General features: G+C 50.3%; 1 protein-coding gene across 4 annotated transcripts in view; it reads right to left on the reverse strand.

Annotated features, from left to right (window-relative positions):
- ACAP3 (ArfGAP with coiled-coil, ankyrin repeat and PH domains 3) overlaps positions 1-22,463 on the reverse strand; it is a 160,001-nt gene that overhangs the window by 51,671 nt on the left and 85,867 nt on the right. For all 4 annotated transcript variants that reach the window (XM_043499920.1, XM_043499919.1, XM_038376936.2 and 1 more), the window contains exons 5-9: positions 14,100-14,158; positions 7,724-7,907; positions 3,086-3,130; positions 1,789-1,884; positions 930-1,004 (exon numbers count right to left, since the gene is read on the reverse strand). In XM_043499920.1, the coding sequence (XP_043355855.1) occupies positions 930-1,004; positions 1,789-1,884; positions 3,086-3,130; positions 7,724-7,907; positions 14,100-14,158 (459 nt within the window). The remainder of the gene's footprint in view (positions 1-929; positions 1,005-1,788; positions 1,885-3,085; positions 3,131-7,723; positions 7,908-14,099; positions 14,159-22,463) is intronic.

Consider the following 22,463-nt stretch of genomic DNA (forward strand, 5'->3'; position numbering starts at 1 on the left):
AGGGGATCTCCATGTGAATGAAGAAACAGCCCTTTAGCCAGCCCAGCCCCCAGGGAGCAAATGGCTCCATCCATCCCTCCGTCTGCTGGCGGAGTTAAAAGGGGGCGCTGACCATCTGGTGGAGCTGGGGCAGTCAGGCGTGCTGCTACCGCCTCCTGGAGAAAGATGGAGGGGAAGCTGGCCGGACAGATGTGAGAGCAGACAGACAAGTTTCGGGAGGGATGTGCTGCCACCATGGCAGCTGCAGACGCTGGGGCTTGCCAGACGCTTTGTCCGGCTTGTGAGGGCAGGATGGGGAGAAGGGAAAAGAGAGGGAATGGATGAGACGAGGGAGGGAAAATGGGAGAGCCACTGGGCTGCTCTAACTGCTCGCCAAGCCAAACCTGGCTTCCCAGAGCGATATCCCGGCCTTACATGACACTGTTTTTATGTGTGGACTCATGACAATAACATGGTCTGGGAATGGCTTCCTGAGCGCGAGAATCTCAAAGTGCTTCACAGACATTAACCAATTAAGCCTCACAACCGCCTAGGGAGGCAGAGAAGCATCACAAGCAGGGGGAAACTGAGGCACAAGGAGGTTAAATGTTTGCCCTGGGGTAGAGTGGGCCCAGAACCCAGGAGTTCTGACTCCTGATCACTTCAGCTCCAAACACTAGATGGCACTTCCATTCTGTAAACCAGAATAGTGCTAGCTGGGAAGGGACCTCCCTGCAGCGGCATCCAAACCCAGCTCCGGCACACGACAGCAGAAAGGTTTAACTGCCGCACGGTGTGTAACCCAGCTGCAGGGCCATGACACTTCCATCGCTAGCTTCTCCCGCAGCAGTCCCCTTGCTGGGAGGCTGAGGTGTCGCTAACCACTCAGCTCTCCGTGCTGACGGAAAGTGATGTCCTCTCATGCCAGCCTGCAGCCCCCTGGGACTCACCCTCTGCTGTATCAGCGCATGCTTGTGCTCCATCTCCCTCTTCTCCACGGCCGAGTCAATCACCAGCTGGTCTAGCTGAAGACAGGGAGGAGAAAACCGGAAGGAAAATTCAGCGAGATGGTTCCCATTACTGGGCCCCCAGCCATCTCTCCCACTTCCCCTCCTCTGGGCTCACGCCAGTCTTGCCAATCGCCTACGTCCTAGGGAGGGATGCGAGTTTCCCCGGGTCCAGTGAGGCTGCATTTGGGTGGGTGCTGCGGGCTGGTGCAGCAGTTAACTTTCCGCCCCGGGACCTCCTCCCAGAACATGGGATTTGGGGTGATGCTCTGTCACCGCCCTGGTTACAGGGAGCTCCTTAGACCAAAGCACAAAGACTCTATCCTGAGGCACATCGCTACGAGCTTTTGCGCTCCTGTCTGTCCCACCTGGGCATGCCCACCACCCTGTGAACTCCCAACTCCTTCCCCAGCATGCACTGGTCTCAGTATAAGACCAGGGCTAGAATCTGATCAGGAATCTGGAGGGAATGTCTCCAGGCCAGGCCCTAAACTTTGGCAAGAAAGATGCAATACAAAAAAAACCCCACCAAAAACAACCAGGATGCCTTGTGCTTGGGAAGGCTGCCCAGTCCCAGATGGACCATAGGGGTTTTTGCTTGGTCCAGTGAGCAGGAGATGCCCAGGAAGAGCCAACTTGTCTAATTACGGCTGAGCTCCCGAATCCCCATGCCAGGCCATGTTCCTGGCAAAGACAGGTTTCGGAGCATTCCCGTCTCGATACTCAGGGCTCTCATGGTAAAGGAATCACCACAAGGGAAATGGCAAACTGAACCAAGCACCCCCACGCCCCAATCCCTCACCTCAGTGGCTAGCTTCTTCATGTAGGGATCAAGTTCATGAAGGAGGCTGTAGCCCTGCTGGAAAAAAGTGTACTGGGCATGCATGAAGGACAGCATCTGGGGATGGGAAACAAGGCACACGGTCAGAACAGGAACAGTGCCGCCGGGGGAGGGGAGGTTATGCATGGCACCCACTCGCCCCAGTAGAACATCAGCCTCAGGGCTGGCCTAGGAAACCAGCCTGAGCAGACACAGTCCTCTCTAACAGAGCTCCCTCAGAGCCCCTCCCTCTGCCAGGGCCGAATGAATCCCCCCGTGTCACTCCAGTGCCTTCTGTTGGGTGACACCCGGGAGAACGCTAGCCTCGGGGGGAGCTCTCCTCCCTGCTGATGATGGCGAAGGGAGCGACACACCTCATAGAACTACATGCTCTTGTGACTGACCAGGCCCTGGGTTGGGACTCAGGAGATCTAGGTTCTATTCCTGGCTCTGTCACCAGCTCCCTGAGTGACCCTGGGCAAGTCACTTGATCTCTCTCCGCCTCTGTAAAATGGGAATAAGAATAAGGCACTGCCTCTAAGGGGTGCTCTGAGGCCACACGCACCATCTGTGAGGTGCTCAGACGTTATGGGGATTGTGGCCATATATGTACCAAGGTAGACTATATCATTTCGAGACCATGCATATCTCCTTCTCAGGCTCAACTACATCACCTCTTTCTGCAGACATCAACACATCCTCTTTTTCCGCCTTCTCGCTCTTCCTCTGTGCCCTCTCTCTCTCACCATTCCTCCTCCCTCTAATCTTACTAAGCTTGCAGGTATCCCCCCATCCCGCCCCACAGAGTGACAATGGCGCCTTTTCCACAGTGTCACTGTCACTTCTCTCTGACAGCCCTCGCCCTTCCAGAGCGCCGAGGGATTTTTTTTGTTTCTTTGTGGTGTGCTATTGTGCCAGAACCCTGCAGCCCACATCGGCCTTCCTGCCTGTGTCAAACATGATCTCAGTGCCGGGGGCGCATGCGGACGTGTATCTGCCTGGGCGAAACGAAGTGTGCAATGCTACAGTCTACTGAAAGAAAAGGAGGACTTGTAGCACCTTAGAGACTAACAAATTTATTTGAGCATAAGCTTTTGTGGGCTACAGCTCACTTCATCGGAATGCATCACGAAAGCTTATGCTCAAATAAATTTGTTAGTCTCTAAGGTGCCACAAGTCCTCCTTTTCTTTTTGCGAATACAGACTAACACGGCTGCTACTCTGAAACAGTCTACTGAGTCACCAGGGGACAGCAGGGAAAACTGAATGACACCCTTACCGCATCCAATATTTCAAACTTCTTCTTGGCCTGGAGGACATTGATCTGTGAGGGAATCAAGATAAGAAACTCAGCTGCAGCAGCCTATGGGCTAGACATAGCAAGCAGCACCCATTGCAACAACCCTAAGCAGGCAATGGCAGTTGGCGTCTGACTGGCCCATTCGGAGATGTAGAGATTTCTGGGAAGGGTCCGTGTGTAAAAATTAAAGTTCCTGGATCAAATGCACCTAAGGGACATAGGTGCATTTGAAGATGCTGCCCCCTTTGCGTTACTGCAGATCACCGGAATAGCTAGGCTGGGCCCCAGGAGACTAATCAATACTTGGTGCCTGTGATGACGATGCACATTTAACATCTGGTGCGCTACTGCTTTGCTACCTCCTACCTGCTAGATCAAGTGGTGTCAGTACAATCTGTGTTGGCTCAGGGCTACGCATTCGCCATAGCTCAGCTGGCCACGTAATCCGCACCTACGGTACCTGAGCATGGGGACCTTGTTCCTAAAATAACCCATTGTGATTTACAAAGGAAACCAGTTCCGTGACTTTAGCGCTCAGGAAAGGCATCAGTCACCTGACAGCCCTGGAAACTGAAGTTATCCTCAGAGCACAGGCAGCTGCTGTGTAAACTTCCACTGCGTGGCCCCGAGTCTGCCTCTGATCTCCTGTGGTGTGTGGTCACTTCTAAGGACGAAAGAAGGGGCCTTCAGTCACACACGCAGTCCTTAGTCTAGCGCCATATTTCCGTGGTCAGAGAAGCAAGACAGCACCATCTAGTGAGGCTGGGAGGGTCTTGCTTCTGAAACGTACTCTGCAGCCGTTATAGCACCTCTCTGCAAAACACAGTCGGTTTTGGTGCTAAAGTGCCTCCGTTCCTGTGCTCCTTCAGCAGGTGCTGAGCAGTGCGGTTCAAAAGCACGTTCCAACATCTCTCAGCCTGCTACGTGCAACTTTGATCAGGCAAATCCCAGCTTGAATCCCCATTATAAAAGACAGGGCATGATGCAGCAGATTCCTGTGCTGTCCTTTTATTTCTGGAGACCTGCCGTATGTCACCAATACAGAGAGTTTGGTGGGCTCTCATCTTAATCCCTAATTAATTGAATCGCAAAATCACAGCACCTTTCGAAGCAACCAGCAGCTTTTGCCCAAGAAAGGCACAAGGACCAGAATAGTAGAGGATGCTTGGTGAATTGGCTGCAGGGTACACTGTAAGAGCCATAAAGCCAGCCTAGCATCTGTGTCTAGGTCCATTAGTGAGCACTAGTTGTTCACGAGATAACAGATGCCAAAATCAGGTGGGCAAGACTGTTGCAAAGCTGTTTGGTTGGTGAACCAGTGCAAACGCTCTCAGGACCAGTACATTCTTGTCAGCTCTGGTCATGGACCACAGGTCAGGAGATGAAAAATGTTTCTGAGATTTATAAAACATTAAAGGGAAATGAAAAGTAAGAGGCTGCAGAAGAGATGGTGACACCTTAAAAATAAAAAATGAATAGCGTGCAGTTACATAATACCTTTCCCATGGATCCCATCTGGGAAGCCTTACAAGTGCTGTAATTAGCACTAGAGAGCCTGTCAAATGTAGCAGAAGATTTCTATGGGGCTTCAGCTGTCGGTGTCACGAACAATATGTTACCATGACAGCTGCAAAACAGGTCCCGGTGTGTTAGTATCTCATTTATAAATGTGGCACCAATTAGCTCCAACGATGCTGCACTTGGAGTAGCTGAGACGAGAGTGGAGCGAAAGTTATAGGCAAACGCTTTCCTCGATCAGGGACTGAGGGCTTGATTCTCCCCCATGTCCGAGCTTTGCTGGGCGCGGGGGATGGAGTGTGTCTGCGTTTGGCAGAACCTGCCTCCCAATTCCTCCTCAGCCATGTCCCATCTTCTGCTACAGCTATCCAGAGGGCTTTATACCAGCGAGTATCATGTAGAGGAACTCAGCTCAGACACATCCCCAGCCTGCCCCACAACCTTCCCCCTCTTCCCTTCCACAGCCAGGATGGGGATAGGGGATAGATGGGAGCCAAAGCGGGGGGGTTCCACTCCACCAGGGGAACTCCATGGCCATTTACAATCACAATCTGGCCTCTATGCACCGCCTGAGGAACGCAAAGGTGCCAGATCACACTGGAGAACCCTGGCCATGAATTGCAATTCTCTGGGTCTGAGCCCCTTTTGGACTCATTTTTGTGTGTGCAAATACTCATAAAACCAAAGTTCCTTCATGCAAATTTTGGGCCTGTGGCCAAAGTCTGTTTCATGATAAATGGAAACTAGTTTCCGGTAAAAGCGGGAAGGGCAGGCTTCCTGCTTTTCCCAGGCTGCTGGTCCAGGAAATGAGTGCTGTGTCTTTGCAGCTATGGTCTGGTGCTAGCGGAAGTGCCAAGCCGTAAGGATGAAGACATGTCAGTCGTGGCCTTGCTAGGACTGTTTCCTGGCATCTGCATGAGGCCAAAAGGTGTCTTTTTGCCAGATCTCTTTCTCCCACCATGGAGGCTTCTGTTAATTGTTTGGTCTCATCTAGACATTCCAATAAATAAACCAAACCAGCCACTAGATGGCACGCCTAGGCCACACAAATGCATACTGGTAAAAACAAATTAATCTGGCAGTTAAAAATACCCAGTTACTTCAAGTAACTGATTCATGCAATCCAATTTGGTGGTGGTGGGGGAGTTGAGGGGGAGGGACTTTGGCAGATTTGCATAGTAGTTAACTAATTTAACTCCAACTTTCCTTGATCATCTCACTGACAGATATTTGGCTGCTGTGATAAACCAGAGAGCTGAGAGGCTGGAATCTGCTTTTCCTTGGGCAAGGTAGTTTTCCTTGCTTTTCACATCCTTGGGCAAGATGAGAGGCACATTAGCCAAAAAATGCTGAGCCAGATTCTGCATTGCAGGCCAACCCCTTTACGTCCTCTGAGCAGGACTCCTCTTGTTTCCGAGACCTTTGAAATAGGGAAGGGGAATTGTCGGAAGGGGACAGAGATTGGTAAAACAGCCGCACTTAGATTAAACAGCCGCATGCAGATTTAAGTTATGTCAAGGGCCCCAGCGTGTCCATATAAATAAATAAAATGCTAACCCTGTCCCATCTCTAATGTCGCTGAGCCTAAAGAGATGCAAAGGGATCCTGCCCCAGTTCCTCTGTCTGTGTCTTTTGGGGCACATGGCTTTAGATCGTTCCCCCCCACCTCCTTGCAGGGCTAGCAGAGAAATCCCACTGGATCGGCCTATGGCATTAGTGGCGCTTTCTACCTTCGTCAGCATTGGATATTGGCCTAGAACACAGGAACTTCTTTCCCTAGTGACCTTGCCAGCAACCACAGATGGATTTCTCTCTAAATCCCAGAAGCTGAAGAGCTACAATCCCTCAAGGTTAGCAAATTTACAAATTAAAGGGACAGCATCCCCTTTCCACCCACTGCTGATTCTCAGCAATCAGTAGGATGTGACATCACAGACTATCTTGTGATAAAACAGAAGGTGCTGGCAGATGGTCCCATTTTGGTGCGGCAGGGAATGAGGGCTATTGGAGTGACACATGGATCAATATTTGCACTGAATTTGTTCAATTATTAAACCCATTGCCTGGCAGGAGGAACCTGAAGTCAGCTGATCAAATCTGCAAACGATACAAAAAAAGCTTTGGCAGTGGGCAAGGGGTAATTATGGGGGCAAAAACTATGTTACTTGAGGAGACTGTAATGCTAAAAGGAGCTTCAATCAAGGGAATTAGTTTAAGTTTTCTTTATGAAAAATGATTGTGACATTTACCATTTCAGCTAGGGTGCGGTTTTTCAAGCAATGTGTAAACACACATGTGTGTGCATGCACAAATATATATGCAAACATGCACACATGTGCCCAGAGGTTTTCTTTAAGGAAACTCTCTGTAGGAGGAATGGGCTGTGACTCACAATCAGAACATTGGGGAGAAAAGCAATCAGAGGCATTATCTCTCTTTCTTACTTTGGCTAATTGTACAATGCCATCTTGTAAGCCCTACTGGAGAGATCTGCAGATCAGAGAGGCAGAGACTTCTGAGAGAAACCGGCTCTCCCTTAGGCCTTGTCTATCCTGGGAATTTGCCAAGCAATCAATGCCAGTTATAGAGATAGCAACCCCACCAATACGTGTACATCAGTGGACCTTACCCCACCTTCAAGCAGGGGTAAAGTAAGCATTTGATATGGACAGGCTGGAGTATACCAAGTAAAGGGTGGTCAGAGCAGACCTGAGACTTAGGGCAAATTGTGGCTTTCCTGGTTATCCTTGGGGTTGCAGCAGCCCGGCTACCTCGCAGCTGAAATTGGGGCAAACTCTCAGTACAGATATGGCCTTTCATACCAGGTCTGCTCCAAACACCTTTGACTTGGTCTCGCCAGATCATGCACTGGCTTTTAAAAACTTCCCAGGGATTCTCTGCCATGTGAGGCAGCAGATTAAGTGCTGGATAATTTCACAATCAGATGCCATTTAAAATCCAAATGTCAGATCCTCCTTTCTCACCTCCACCCACCCAGTGGTTCCTCTACTCTCGGCTGATGGGTAATCAGCATTTATCCTGAGCTTGCCTGATTCTATGACAGGAAGACTGGATGGAGCTGGTGGGTCAGAACCTCACCTGTAACACGTAGTCCAGGGCCAGGTGTCGGAAGCACTTCCTGGTGATGGTCAAAGTGCCCGTCGCTTCCTCCACCTCGTGGGGCTTGTGCCGTGGGGCCTGCGCATTCTTCACCAGAGAGATCTCCATGTCCTCGCGCACCTTGTCAAACTGTTTCTTCGTCTCCTTGAACTTCCGGACATCACTGGAACCCAAAGGGGAAGAAATGGTGGAAACCACCATTATAGGGCAGCCAGGATCACAAGGGAATGAGCATTGGAATGCAGCAGGGATCCCGGTACTGTACAATCTCTCTCATGGCCAGACCCTGACCTCACACCGTACTCAGTGACCCCACTCAACTCTGACAAATCTGGGGCTGGAAGGAATTTTCCCCCAGCTCAGATTGGCAGGGATCTTGGGGCAAGGGGAGGGGAAGGTTGCCTTCCTCTTTGGCATGGGGCATGGTTTGCCTGCTAGGATTATCTGGGCATATCTCTTCTAATGAATTCCTTGGCACTGTAGGGGTCTCGGGTATTGGTGGCACCTCGATCTGTCCTGTTCTGTGCCTGTGCCCCACAGTTTAGTCTCCTGAGGACTGAAATGTCGTGGTCTAACTAAAGTCTTTGCACTTCATGTTGGAGTATCTGGATGAAATGTAATGACCGGAGATAGACAGGAGGTCTCACTCATGGTCCCGTCTGGCCATAAAGTTCCATGAAACAATGAATCAGAATCAGAATCTGACCCAAAGCATCTCCCTCTGGATGCAGAGACTAACACTGCGCTGCCCCTTCAAAACAGTTAGAGGCGTCACCAAGGTCAATACCCAGCAACCCGCACAACCCTAATGATGCTCTCCAGCTGCCTTGCAATGAGACTGGGATGTTTCATAACAGGCACTATAAGTAACAGTCAAATTATATGTCACCAAAAATACTGTACTGGAGCCATGAAAATACCACAAATCAGCCAGTTCTCATGTTTAAAATTCACTGCCCAGCCAAGTGCACTTTGCCCATATGCATGTCTCTTCTAACCTGCCTGCCAGTTGGGTTTGGTGATCTGAAGTGTTAAAATTAGAAGTTTTATTTTTCCCCCCAGACTTTTTTGTACTCTTGTAACCAGCACATTTATTTGTTTAGTGTGCCAGATGAGAGATATTGGATCCATAAAGTGAACGTTATGAATCATTAGTAGCCTCTACAGACCTCAACCAACACTGGGGCCCCCCTGGGGCAGGTGCTGTACAAACACAGAGTAAGAGACAGACCCTTTCCTGTAAAGCTTATCAGAGAGATAAAGGGTGGAGAGGAAACAAAGTGACTCACTCGAGGTCACACAGCAAGTCAGTGGCAGAGCCAGTAATTAGAACCCAGGTTTTCTAAGTTCCAGTCCAATACCCTTTCTCCTGAACCACCCTGCCTCCTGTTGGGCACATGGCAAGCTCACTACCTTGTGTTCAAATACTTCCGTGTTCTCACACATCTCAGGTATGGCATTACCCAGCATAGTTCATGTTGAAATGCTGGCTTGTTTACAATAATTACACCACATTAGATGCTTACACAAAATGCATTTGTGTTTAAATGCTCTGCAAACACAGGATGCTTTTCAATGCTCTGCAAACACAGGAATCACTTTACCCATCGCTGAAATGCAGACACTTCTGGGATGGAAAATGGCTCCAGTTCCACACTGCTCAGCAACACAACACCTCCTTTAGGGCAGGAAGTGAAGGAAAATACTATAACCAGCAGAAACTACCCTGATATGGATTTTGATTCCTGCCAAAAGTACCAAGGGGCCTTAAAAACACCTTCAACTTGAAATCTAGTCAATTAAATACAAATAGTTACATAATAACTGCCCTTGCCCCTGCAGCCCCACCCCCGCCCCGACAACATTTATAAGCTTTTCCTAATTCTCAAAAAGTTTTCACCGCCCTGTTGCTTTAAGAAAGACAGACATAGAAACCAGGAGAAATGGACTGCATATACAGGGGAAACACGGGAGTCTCCTAGAGACTGGAGCTATAGTCCGAGGCAGAGCAGAAGCGCTAGCAGCATAAATCTCGCAGCAGCCGCATGTCCGCTGTTAATCAAGTAACCCACAGCGGTATCTCTTGTTCAGGGCGCCACAGACTGTGAGGTCATGGTCCTCTTTGAACTCGAAGGACGAACAACAGGCCCTCAACTTCACTCTTCTCTGCCCCTCACGCTGGAAGGGCTCACCATGACACCCACGCACAAACACTGCCTGCTTCCGTTCCCTCTGGCTCTGTGACACATAAACACACCTGCACACGCTCATCTGCTGAATTTCAAGTGTCACAAACTTCACCGTGAAAACAATCCCTTCCTGAGCTTAAAAATATCTCCTCGGCCTCTATTGTTATCCTTGCTGGGCTCTGGCCAGTGGGCTCGGTGTGGCCAAGTGGCACGGGCTCTCACCAGCCCAACAGCTGGCGTCAGGCTTTCTACTCAGCTATTATTATGGCTGCCAACAAACTCCCTCCTGAGCCAATGCTAAAAATGAATGGCGTGGCTTCCCCACCCGCCAGGATGCTTAGCAAAGGAGAGAGGGAGGGGAGTATGGCTGCTGTCTCTTTACTCCACCCTCAGCCCAGCTGCACAGGTAATAAGCCACATGGACTCTGAGGTTCCAGCCACAGACTTCCAAGTGACCCGGCAGAGAGTGGAGGAGTTGGACCCGTTTGGCACAAGAGGCCCAGCTGTGTGGCAGCCAGAGAAGGGCTGCTGGCATTGCACGGAGCTGGGCATGGCAGGAGAGGAAGTGTTTCTCGGGGCTTTTTGAGTTGGGGATGGGGAAATCAGGTGATTTTTCCTAATTTGCAGCAAGGGTGTCACCTGCCAGGCAACCCATAGCTGGCGTTGCAAAGACCTACTGGCCCTTCAGCATCTATGCACATTAGAAAGGGGTAGGAGTCCATGGGAGGGCATGGAGGAGGGGCAGGCTAGGGCCTACAGCCTGTAGGTAATCAAGGAAGCCTTGTCTTGCCCCCACCCCACCCCAGGACTGGGCTATTTAAAGAGGAACAGGAAGCAGAGCAGCAGAAGCTCTGCAGGCTGCAATGGGCAGTGGTGTCTTGCTCAGGCTGCAGAAAACCAGCCAGAGACGTGCTTTGGTGGACTTGAAGTTGGGGAGCTCTGAACCAGGGACTGATGAACTGTCTATTGTCATCACTCCTGTCCTGAAACCTTATTAAAAGGGGACATGCTCTTTGGTGAGTGTGTGTTGGCTTCTCCTTGGCCCAGGCTGTTAAAGCGAATTTATTGGTGCCCCAACTAGGGGGGAATTAAGATGTGGCACACCCTCAGCACCATGCCAGGCAGGCAAGGGGGATGGCCCAAGCCTTTACAGAGAAGTGGAACTGGAGATGGTCTTTCAGCTGGAGAGCTCACAGATGGCTGGTGTTTTTCCCTCTCATTTACCTACAAGAAACCCCTGATTCTCCTGCCAACCCTGTCTCGGGACAATATTTCTGTTCAGCTGAGGCTTCTTGCAACCCCTGACTACTTAACAGTGTGCCCCTTCCACTGCTTCCTTCCCAGCATCAGTCAGATTACGCATGAGGCTGGATCCACTCAGCTCCTGCTGGGAGGCTAGTGATGAGGAAAAAAGGGTGAAATCTCTGGCTCGCAGAGCTAAAATATTAGGTCGGGGATGGTGGAGGGCCACAGAAGGTCATTCCCTTTCCTAGTACATCACAAGGCTTCTGACAAACAAAGCTCCCACTTAGCAAGGACTCTCTGGGGGAGGTGGTGTGCAGGGAGCTGAGACAGGCTGAGGTTTGGGTGACGGGACTGAAAGTATTTCACCTCTCAGTATACGGCTGCACCGCAGCTGGAGCAAGCCTTCCAGCCCATGGACATGTTCTAGCTCCACTTGAGTGTGCTAAAATTGGCAGTGTGGACATTGCAGCCTGGGCTCACCACCCAAGTATGGATCCAGGGCAGTGGGCCAGAGCATACCCAGATGGCTAGCCCATGACACGTCATAGAATATCAGGGTTGGAAGGGACCTCAGGAGGTCATCTAGTCCAACCCCCTGCTCAAAGCAGGACCGATCCCCAGTTTTTGCCCCGATCCCTAAATGGCCCCCTCAAGGATTGAACTCACAACCCTGGGTTTAGCAGGCCAATGCTTACACCACTGAGCTATCCCTCCCCCCACAGAGGGATATGGCCACATGGCTATTTTTAGTTCTGCTTGAGCTGGCCTGTGTCTGTCTATCTGGGTGGGGAGGCAGGTTCCCTGCTGCAATGTAAACATACCCTAGGTCAGTCATTCTCAGCCAGGGGTATGTGCACCCCTGGGGGGTATGCAAAGGTCTTCCTGGGGGTGCATCAACTCATCTAGATATTTGCCTAGTTCAGGGTTTCTGAACCCAAGCGTCACGGGACAGGTTTAGGGGGGGTTGCAAGTGCAGGGCCGGCAGGACTGAACTCTCCTCTGGTCCCAAGGGCTTGGCCCCTCCACGTGGAGACAGAGGCACATGAGTGGGGCAGGACTTGCCCCGGCACTGTGTATACTGGGCCTGACCCCGAGATAAACAGAGGCCTTCAGGCTCCATGGCTGTCAAGCCAGCACCGAGTGCAATCACACAGCAATGTCAAGGGGTGAGAAGGGCTAGCTGCAGGCTGTGTTTACAACATAGCTGCTGTTGCTTCCTTTTCTCAGCCAGGAAACTGCCGACGTGGTCCTGGGGGGGTTCTTTAAAATGATCCCAACTGCAGAACCAATTTCAAATAAACAATAGCAATTTGAAGATAAAGCGCCGAAGCCTGTGCCAGTGGGGGTCTGATGGGCACGACAAAGGGAGAATAAAACGCAAATACACTGATGCGGCGACAGCCCCAAAATGAAGGTGAAATTCCCCCTTCCGGCTGCCAGGATTTAAGCAGATTAAATCTGAGCTCATCAGAGAAATGATTAGACAGAGATGGGGGGAGTGCTTCGGGAGGGGGGTAACTGTGGGTCCCCCCCACCACCCAACCATCCACAGCTGCTGATGGATTCGCACTCAATTACCCGTTCCCATGGAAACCAGCTCCCGCTTAGCTGAAGGCCACCATTGCCTCGCTGACCTATATTCAGCTGATTTGGGATCTCATGCTGCACTTGGTACCTGCCCACGGGCTGCGCAGGCACTCAGAGGAGGGGGTGAGGACAGCCTACACGGGCAGAAGAGATGCTGTTTCCCCCACCCAAGGGAAAGAGCAGGTTGAGATAGACTTGAGCTAAGTTGCAGGCCCTCCACAGCCTGATGATTCCTGGCCCTTATTCTCCTCTACTTTGCACCTGCTGTATGGCCGAACTACAACGTATCTCTGTCACACACGCGCGTGTGTGTGTTTTACATCCGCTTTGCACGGGTGTAAAGGAACGAGGCAGCCAGGCCTCAGACTGACGAATAAGAATAGGTGGCCATGTGGCATCGGGGCAGGGGAAGGGGTTACGTTCCATTTTATAAGAGCTGGGAGGTGGCCGACTCCAAATCTTACCCAGCTGGGGGCTAGGAGTCAGGCGTGGATTCGACGGTGCCAGCGTCCTCACGAGATTTCAGATGGTAGTGCTGCAACGATTGCATAACTGGCTGATCTCTCCCATGAGAAGCCTGCTTCCTCCGCAGGCAGATAGAGCCAGTCCCCCCTACCTGCAAAGTTTATGTGCAACAGACGTCTACAGGCTCCGTTTACTGCCTCGGACACACCAAAGGTGTCCTGGGAGGTGGGGATTGATTTTGGAGGATACAGGTGCCCTGTGAGAAGCTTAGAATTTAATGAGGCTGCAGGATTCTGAAGTGAAGCCCTTGGGGGAAGTGCCTGCATGGATTTTGACAGACAGCTGGGCATTGATCTATGCTTTAAAAGCCATATCAATGTAGATGACGGACTAAGCAAATTCTGCATCTCATCCAGTCTGGGTGGCAGCAGTGACCAAACCAGGCTTAGTTGCACAGATCTGGATTTTTGGGGGGTGTTTGAGCTGGGGGGGGAGTCGGTATGCCCCAATATGGTAATAGGAGTCAGCTCGTAAAGTGTGGACCCGGAACTGAACTTTCACACAGTTTGGGGATGCTCAGATCTGGGGTTTTGTTTCATGTCCAGCTTGACATTTTAAACTCAGCGGGGCCTGGATTGCACCCAGAACTAGGAGCCTCCCCCCTGACAGCCCAACAGCAGCAGGGGTCACCCCATCCCACTGCACAAGTTGGATTCATGGTTCCCTTCCCTTGGATGCATCCTTCATTCCAATCAGAGCCTTGAACATATACATAGCCAGTGCATTGCAATCCTATTTTCACCACAGACACAAGAGGGTCCGTAGTTCATCAGGGAGCCCCAGCTGGGACCCAATCGACTAGTACTCACTCTTTCACAAAGTTGTGCAGCTGTTGCCGGACCGACCTCTGGGCTTGGTCAAAAAGGATCTAAGATAAAAGGAAAAAATAACAAGAAAAGTTGAAAATGTGAAACTTTCCCCAAGGTGAGGCAGAAGCGCAGTGCTGGGAGGGTTACCTGGCCTGGCCTGGTAAAGCTATGGGGAAGATCTGAGCTTGACTCCTCTTCGAATCCAGGCTGAGCCCAAAGGCTTAGGGGTCTTCTCCATCCTATGGGGGAGATGGGTTTGATTCCCAGCCCTGCTCCACTGACCCGGTGCTGCACGCAAGGGATGTGTGCACACTCCCCACCCTAAGAACAATGCAGAGGTGGCTGGCACAGGAGTGAGTGCTTTACAGCAACTGATGCTAAGGTGGGATGCAAGAACATGTCCTTCCCAAAGCTATCTGGCCCACTCCCCTGTTTATCCCCAGGTTCTGGATGTCCAATGTAACCTTTGGGGAAGCAGGGTTGCACTCCACAGACACACGTATATATCTCCATCAGACCCTGTGCTGTCATGCCTGGATACAGTGAGATGGGTCAGATGGCATCCTCACCAGAAAAGACAACAGGTCTGACCATGAACATGGAAACAGATTTTAGATTAAGAAAGTTGATTCACATTCCAGGGATCTGAAGAGGGTGGGGTGAGGGGGCATTACTCCCATGGACTGGCAAAGTGCCCATTACTTGTTGCTACCACAATCAGTTCTGGTTTACAGGATACGTTTTTGCCACCCATTCAGTGCTCCCGTCACCATATAAAGCTCCTGGATGGTAGCTCCTGTGATCCACAGAGGGTCATTACAAGCTCCCAGAAGAGTGTGCCTTCACATGCAAACACCCATGGCTCCCTGTCATTTGCAGAGAGGATGCACTTGTAACAGCATGTGCCTCCCTAGCTTATATTTCTGACTGCACCTCTCCCATTTGTTGAGTTCCTTGCTGTGTCAGCAGGGAACACTGTCCCTTCAAACTGCACCTAGTGGTTTGGATTTCAGCAAAGGGATATGGGTCTGTGAATTAAGGCACTTGCAGTAAGCCACATGTCACCCCTCGCTTCTTCTTTAAGCACTGTGCTAGCCAGGAGAGAGCTCCTGGAAGCAGCATAGCCACAAGTATAGAAGGAGAAAGAAGAACTTGCTCCTGTCAATCATTTAAACCTCACTTCCCCACACTGGTCCCAGGCCCCTATCCACTTTACCAGTGTCTGCTACACACCCATCGTATCTCTTGCGCATCCAAAATCTCCCCTCCTTGTTCTGAAAGGCATCTGGTCTCTTTTCTCCAAGCGATACTGTCCCAGCAGGGCGAGGTCTGCCTGTCTGCTCCTCCAGCCCCATGGAAACACTGCCGTGATGATGAATAAGCCTTTGCATTTCAGACATGCCTTTCGATGATGCAGCACTTTGACTAATTGAGGCCAGATGGACAGAGGCTCCCCAGTGACACCAGAGGCCCTGCAAATGTGGAGACGGGCAGGGCTTGCAGAGTGGAGATGGGCCCAACAGCAAACGATCCCCTGATATGGCATTGTTTATTGGTTCTTGCCGGGACCCTGGCTCTCCCCCTTCCAAACCATGCCCACTCTGGGAATCTGCACACAGAGGAAAGCTTGTTTCACTTACTGTCTGCACCCCCACCCAGAGGCCTGGATCCTGACCTGGGAGAGACCCACTCTGTGGCAAAGAGGGAATTCAGTATCTACATCCCATTTAGCCCTTGGACTTTCTGCTGACCCTGCCAATTGTGGAGGTGGTTTTTATGCCAGGGACATCTGTGTCCTGGGAACTGGGCTGAGACCCACCAAACTCGTGCCATGCCATTTGCCATCAGCCTACTGATCCTGTGCCTGAGTGTTTCCAGATGTGGTTACCTATGGCCCTTCTCTGTGATGTGGAGCTAACTGTAAAACACCTTGCAGAGAGCTGCCATTGAGGAGAAGTGAGACAAGGGCCCCACTTCAAGCCTCCTTACTTCAACCTGCCTGGTGAATAGACCCAGAGCACATCAATGTCTCCTTGTTTCTTGTGATCAGCCTCTGTCTGTATCCATGTGCTGTCTTTTGCGTTATCCTTAGATTGTCAACTCTTTGGGGCGGGAGCTGTCTTTCCGTTCTGTGTTTGTACAGCGCCTAGCACGATAGGGGCCTGGTCCATGACTGGGAGCCAAGACGCTACTACCATACTAACCATAAATGGACTGGGAACCCTCTGGTCCTATCTTTACTTTCTGCCCTAAGCTGCTGATTCACCCCCTGTTCCTTGAAGCATACAGGCCATTCATGCTTATTTCCTTCTGAGGATGCAGTCTCCAGAAGCTGCATTTTAAATACTTTCCTTTGGCCGTGTAAGTGACTTCCAAAAGATCCAGACCGTTTTCACTGGGGGCTGATTCAGCCCCAAGAGTAAGTTCAGAGGAATGTTCTCAGCCATTGCCTATGTGAAGCTCTCACAAGGCTCTGGCAAGGCAGCTGGCTCAGGCTAATCATGTTCTTAACCCACCGCTTGTAAAAGCATCTTTTCCTGGTTTGGTTTGGTTTTCTGCCCCTTGCAGCCGCCCTGCCCACCTGGGTTTCTAGCATGATGCTCCGGGGCATCATATCCTGGCCATTTCTCTCTTCCTTATCAGATGGCCTTTCACACCTTGCTGTACAAATCACCAGAAGAACTGGTAGGGCAGATGCGACAGGCTGGTCTCTGGCTTGCCCACTCAGGGACCCAGCTCTGAAAGGATGGAGCAGTGCTCCTAACACAGCCACATTCACACCCAACACAGATGGTACTGCAGAAGGTGGCAGTTTGGTTGGAGGACAAGATCATGGTCCTTAGGGATCTAACCGCCAGCTCTGATATGCCTCCATCCCTCAGAAATGCCACTTCAAAGCCTGGCCGGGGCGTGGGGGGCACACTCCCATCCTTTTTAGGCAAATAAATTGAGTTCAGTACAGTTTAGTGCTTGGGAGATTTATAGATGGGACCTTCAGAAAGCCCATGACAGGTGCCCAGATAAAATACCTATGCAAATGGATAGAACTCAGGACTTATCCACTCTGAGTCACCCTGAAAGATCCCCTGAAGCTCTCTGCAAACTGTTTGGGATGAGTGATGCTACCTACATTAAAAAAAATAATACACAAGCCAATAATACCTCGCTCTTAGCAGCTTTCAATCTGAAAGTGCTTTGCAGTGGAGGCCAGTATCATTATCCCCATATTATAGATGGGGAGACGGAGGCACAGAGAGATGATGTGACTTGCCCATGGTCACCCAGCAGCAGAGCCAGTATTTGAACCCAGGTGTCCTGAGTACCTGCCCAGTGTCCTATCTCAGAGGCTATACTGAGTCAAGTAACGGCCTGTAAAAGCTCTGCAAAGGGCCAGTTAGAGATGGGGGGAGGGTGTTTCAAAAGTGTCAAAGGGGTTTAGGAACATAAGGTTCTGTTTTTTCCAGCAGAATTTGTGCTCCTAAGTCCCTTTGTCTGACTGTGAAAAACAGACACAACACTGCACCAACACTGATAGGTTTGCTTAAGGGAATTGTTTTTACCATGTCAGCCCATTGAAATGAAATTTGAATTCATAACACTAAACAGTATTAGATTCACAAACCAGTATCTCCAAAATTTTGGTTGGATACATGCAAAACAGTGACTGTGGAAGCAATAGCAGCCATTTCCAACATCTAGCTATCTGTCTATTTCTCTCCCTCCCTCCCTATAATACTAAGATGGGGAATGACGGCCAGGGCACTGGAGGAGACGTCCCTTTTTGACAGTGCCGTGGGACTTTCCTGGAAGCTGCCAATGACAGGTAGAGGTGATCACGGTGGAACATCTCCACGGCAGCTCAGGTGTCCATTGGGAGTGAAGTGAATTTTGCCCATGACTACGGCATGGCCTGCTACTGTAAGGCCTAAAGCATTGTGGGTGATACATTTCAGCAGCAGCTGGATCCTCAGATACATTCGTTATGCAGACGACTGCAGCCAAGGACAAAGTGAGAGGAATGTCAGAGTCTAGCTGAATACAAACGGTCAAGAATGAACAGATTCAAACGAGGGCGGGGGGACCCAGACCACCCAGCTCACCAATGTAAATTATTTGCTGCTTTTGGCATTGGTCTGCCCTCTCCAAAGCCACTGGTCTACAACTTTTTCCATGAAGCTGCTCCCCGAGTGATGTTTACAAGTTAACCGTGCCTTCCTAGGCTTCTAATGCTGTCCAGGGGAAGGCAAAGAGCAACAAAGCCATCTGGTTTCCACCTGCACCCACATCTGGAGCGTTTCCATTATTGGCTTCCACCATGAGGACATGTTTGCTTAAGTCAAGGGAAGAGAAAGCCACTTCATTCGGCTGGCCACCGGCAGCTTGGAGGGACAAGGGGCTCGAGTTCCAGTATAGAGGCAGATTTGAGTGGACGGCATCAAGGATGGAGGGATGGAGCATCTCAGACTGATGAACAGGGCTAACACCTGGGTAGTGCATTCAAAGAAGTAAGCGTGTGTCTAATGAGGGTTACTCAGGGCAGATCTACACTTAAAAGTGCTGCATTGGCACAGCTGCGCTGCTGTCGCACTTTAATGAAGACACTCTAAGCCAACGGGAGAGAGCTTCTCCCATGGACGTAGCTCATCCACCTCGGCAAGAGGTCGCAGCTCTCCCGCCGACGCAGCACTGTCGACACCAACACTCAGGCCAGTATCACTATGTCGCTCAGGGGGATGGACGATTCACACCCCAGAATGACGTATACCAAAGTCATTTTGTAGTGTAGACCAGGGCTTAGAGCTCAGACCAACAGAATGGGCGCATAGGCTGTCCTCACCCTTTTGGTTCAGGTGTCCTGCCCCTGCGTTTAGGTGGTAACTAGGATTGCTGTGCACGCTGATGATTGGTTAGGGAGATGGCCTCTGCCACTGGGAAGAGAAATGTCCCTCTGCTGTCATGGCATCGCTCCGCGATGGATTCTGGGAAATGGATGTTTGCAGTGATCACCCAAGAGAACAGCCCAGGTGTATTTGGGGTGGGCGGAGAGTGGGGGCCTTTTCTTTTTTATATATATGTATATAATTTTAATCCCAGATTAACACTTTTCATGGGTGGGTTTAAGTGGAAATAACGTCAGGCTGGCATAATGCAACGGGCATCCTCCAAGCACCCACACCCACCTCTGCTCAGACCTTCACTCCTGACCCGCAGCCTACCCCCTCCCACCCACTATTCCAGTCCTGAGCGCCTCACAGCCCTGCCAATGCCCCTCACTCATGACCTGCAGCCATGCCTGATATTCCTGGACTGAGCAGAGACTGCCAGTTGTTTCGGTGGGTTTGTGATGTGGACTGACAACTAAACCCTTTTCTAATTAAGACAGGGGTTTGCACCCTGAGCTCAGATGATGAGAAAGTCTGTGCAGAGACACCTCTACTTTCAACCTTCTCCGTGGGCCACCTGATGATAGATGGGCATTTCAAGCCTGCCAAATCTCAGCTGAGCAACAAGAGATGCCTGCTTTGATACCAGCTTTGCTCTTTTATTAATTTTGCCAGCTGAGACCATCTGCTGGAAGCTTTCTAAATGGCTCCTCCATTTAATTTTCAAAATCAAATAAATAGATTCAATCAAAAGGGGTTTTATGAGCTTGATTTTTAAATATGGAATTGTTCCCTGCCTCGTTCCAGCTTCCCCCAGCATGCTTGGAACGCATCCTTTGGGCTAAGATTTTCCAGACTCTGTGTCACCCACCCTTTCTCCTAGCCACTGGGATTTCAGCCTGACTCACGTGCTCTAGTGCTGCATGACAAGGGTCAGCAAGAGATGGGGAAGGGGAGCAAATATGTTTCTTACACTTCAGGGATAGATCCTAAATATCACAAAACGGGCTAACATAGGCAGTGTTCTTTGTATGCTACATAAATGCAAATTGAATTGAAATGAACAAGCCCCATGAATCTGGGGTGAAATCCTCCATTGGCGTCAATGGGAGTTTTGTTATTTACTTCAATGCGGCCAGGATTTCACCCTGGAAGCAGCAAGAATGGATCAGCAAACACAGAATGCATGGTTATTTGGAGGCCTACAGCCTCCATAGAGAGGATCCCTGTTGCTAAGATATTGCCCCGCCAGTACATTAGCTGGAATGATTGTTCTGTACTGAGAAAGGAAAACTAACATTGATTTCTAGGCAAGGCAGAAGTTAAGCAGAAGTAAGTGTCTGGCAATCACTTAAGAGAATCACTCTGCTTATCCCTAAAATGCAGCCATTTCTGGGGTGGGACACTATAGCTATTTAAGAGCACATAGTAACACTGTATGTAGCACATAGTAACACTGCACATAGTACCTATATGTCAGGAACTGAAAAGTAATGCATCTAACAGAAGAGACAGGGATATTTATGGAGGCACAATGCAATATCTGAGTAGGAATTTGGCCAGTGCATTGGGCTGAGCATCCCTGCTCAAAGTGTCCTGTGATCTTTAGTGCCCAAAAGCGATCCGAAGTTTAGTTTTATGTTCTATAGAAAAGACGGCACCTCCTACAGCACAACACGTCCCGGGCCTGAGCCAGCTCCCACTGGAGTCAACAGAAAGATTCAGTGGGAATTGGAATAGATGCCCTACCAATCTGGAGATTAATCCATGCTACTCTGTCAAGGTAAATGCCACATTTTCCAAAAGAATGGCCCACTCTGCGGTCTAAGAATTATTCAACAGGCCAGAGCTAGGACTGTTGTTAGCTCGGCGGAGGTTGTTCCTGGCATCCAAACCTCTTCCATGCACACATGCACTGCGTGACTGCTGGTTTAGTGGTATCTGATTTCTCCACGCTGAGCAAGGGTGTGGCCGACAGGGCCGTGGAAAGAGCACGCAAATACGACTGAGGCTGTTCCAACAAAGAAACAAGTTTAGGCAATTACAACATATGGGGCATGTTTCCCTGGTGTCAGACTCTTCCCGCAGTTTACTTCCTGGCTATTCAAGTTTCTGGCAACAGAACCTAACAAGCCATCTGACAGGAGGAGTCTCTCATCTGACCCAGATGGAGTTTATGGGCTACAGTGACTCCAGCCTGGTGTTTAAAGAATACTGTTCACTGGAGTGACAGGATGTACCAAGCATTCACTGCCCCTTGCCAGAAGCCCCAACACCGTGGCACACCTCGCCCTAAGAAGGTGGATAGGAAGAGCAGCAAGTTCAGACATCCAGAGGTCGCCTAGAGAGAGACCTCCCATGATCAGCTGCAGGCAGAACCAACAAGAGTTGGTCTTCTAGCACCGAGAAGGGCCTGGAGCAGGCAGAGCCCAGCAGGCCTGATAAAAAGGGCTGGCTGTTTTCACTAGCGCCCAGTTGTGGGGGAAGCCAGAACAGGGGAGGAGGGCTCTCTCTGCCATAACCCAAGTAACCTGACCAAGTCAGGGGCCTACCCTTGTCAACACCGGCCTTGTGTTCTGTTAGCCCCGAAAGGGGACCAGACTGAGAGCTGACCTAATCGGAAGGCTAGCCCACAGAAGGGACAGACCATTGCTGAATCAGGACACAAGGGAGCACTAGAGAAAAACCCCAGAAGTGCCATGTGCTGAGAGACGGGGGCATGCTAGTAGTGAGTGCATGCTACAACCCGTGGTGGGAGAAGTAGGATGACCGAGCCTGCCTTCCTAGCAAAGGGGAGAAGGGAACAGACATCTTGCACAACAATGGCAGGCCCAGGCTGAGGCCCTGTAACTGTTCCTGGAGGGGCAACAAGAAGTTGAGCAAGCCACCTAGTGAGCTGCTTCATCTACAGTGAGTGACTGGTGGTACGCCCCATCACCATGGGAGAATCTCCCCTGCTGCTTTTCAGCAAGGTCCTTCTCATTCAAGCTGTGTTAACTGAGTCACAAGGAGGGGAAGAGACTTATTCCAGGCCAGTGAGCTAGCAGGGATTACACATAGAGTTTGGCCGAAAGAAGAACCAAGCAGATCGTACATCCAAAACATGAAGGGCACCTAAAACTTGAAAAAGTCCAGATCAGATGCTTCAGCCCCTCACACATTATTACCGCTGCTTCTGCATTTCTGGCTTCCATCTGGCATTGGAAAGAGAAGTTCCTGTAGTACTTTAAAGCCTCTTAGGTTATTCACCCAGGAGTAGGAAGTACCTAAACATGACAAGGAAACTCATTCTCAGCCCCAAATGATTCAAGTAGTTCACAAAAAAAATCCAGATCTGTGGGGATATCTCTGAACCCAACCACCAAATTTTTGGTGGTTCACTACACTAATGGGAACCTGGAATTTCACTGGGTTCTGAGCGTTTGCTCTAACTGGTCGATCTAGGTCCTGATTTTGGTGGCTGGCGCTGTATCATAGCCTA

This window comes from Dermochelys coriacea, chromosome 18 (genome assembly GCF_009764565.3).
Source record: "Dermochelys coriacea isolate rDerCor1 chromosome 18, rDerCor1.pri.v4, whole genome shotgun sequence".
In the NCBI taxonomy this organism is placed as follows: Eukaryota; Metazoa; Chordata; order Testudines; family Dermochelyidae; genus Dermochelys; species Dermochelys coriacea.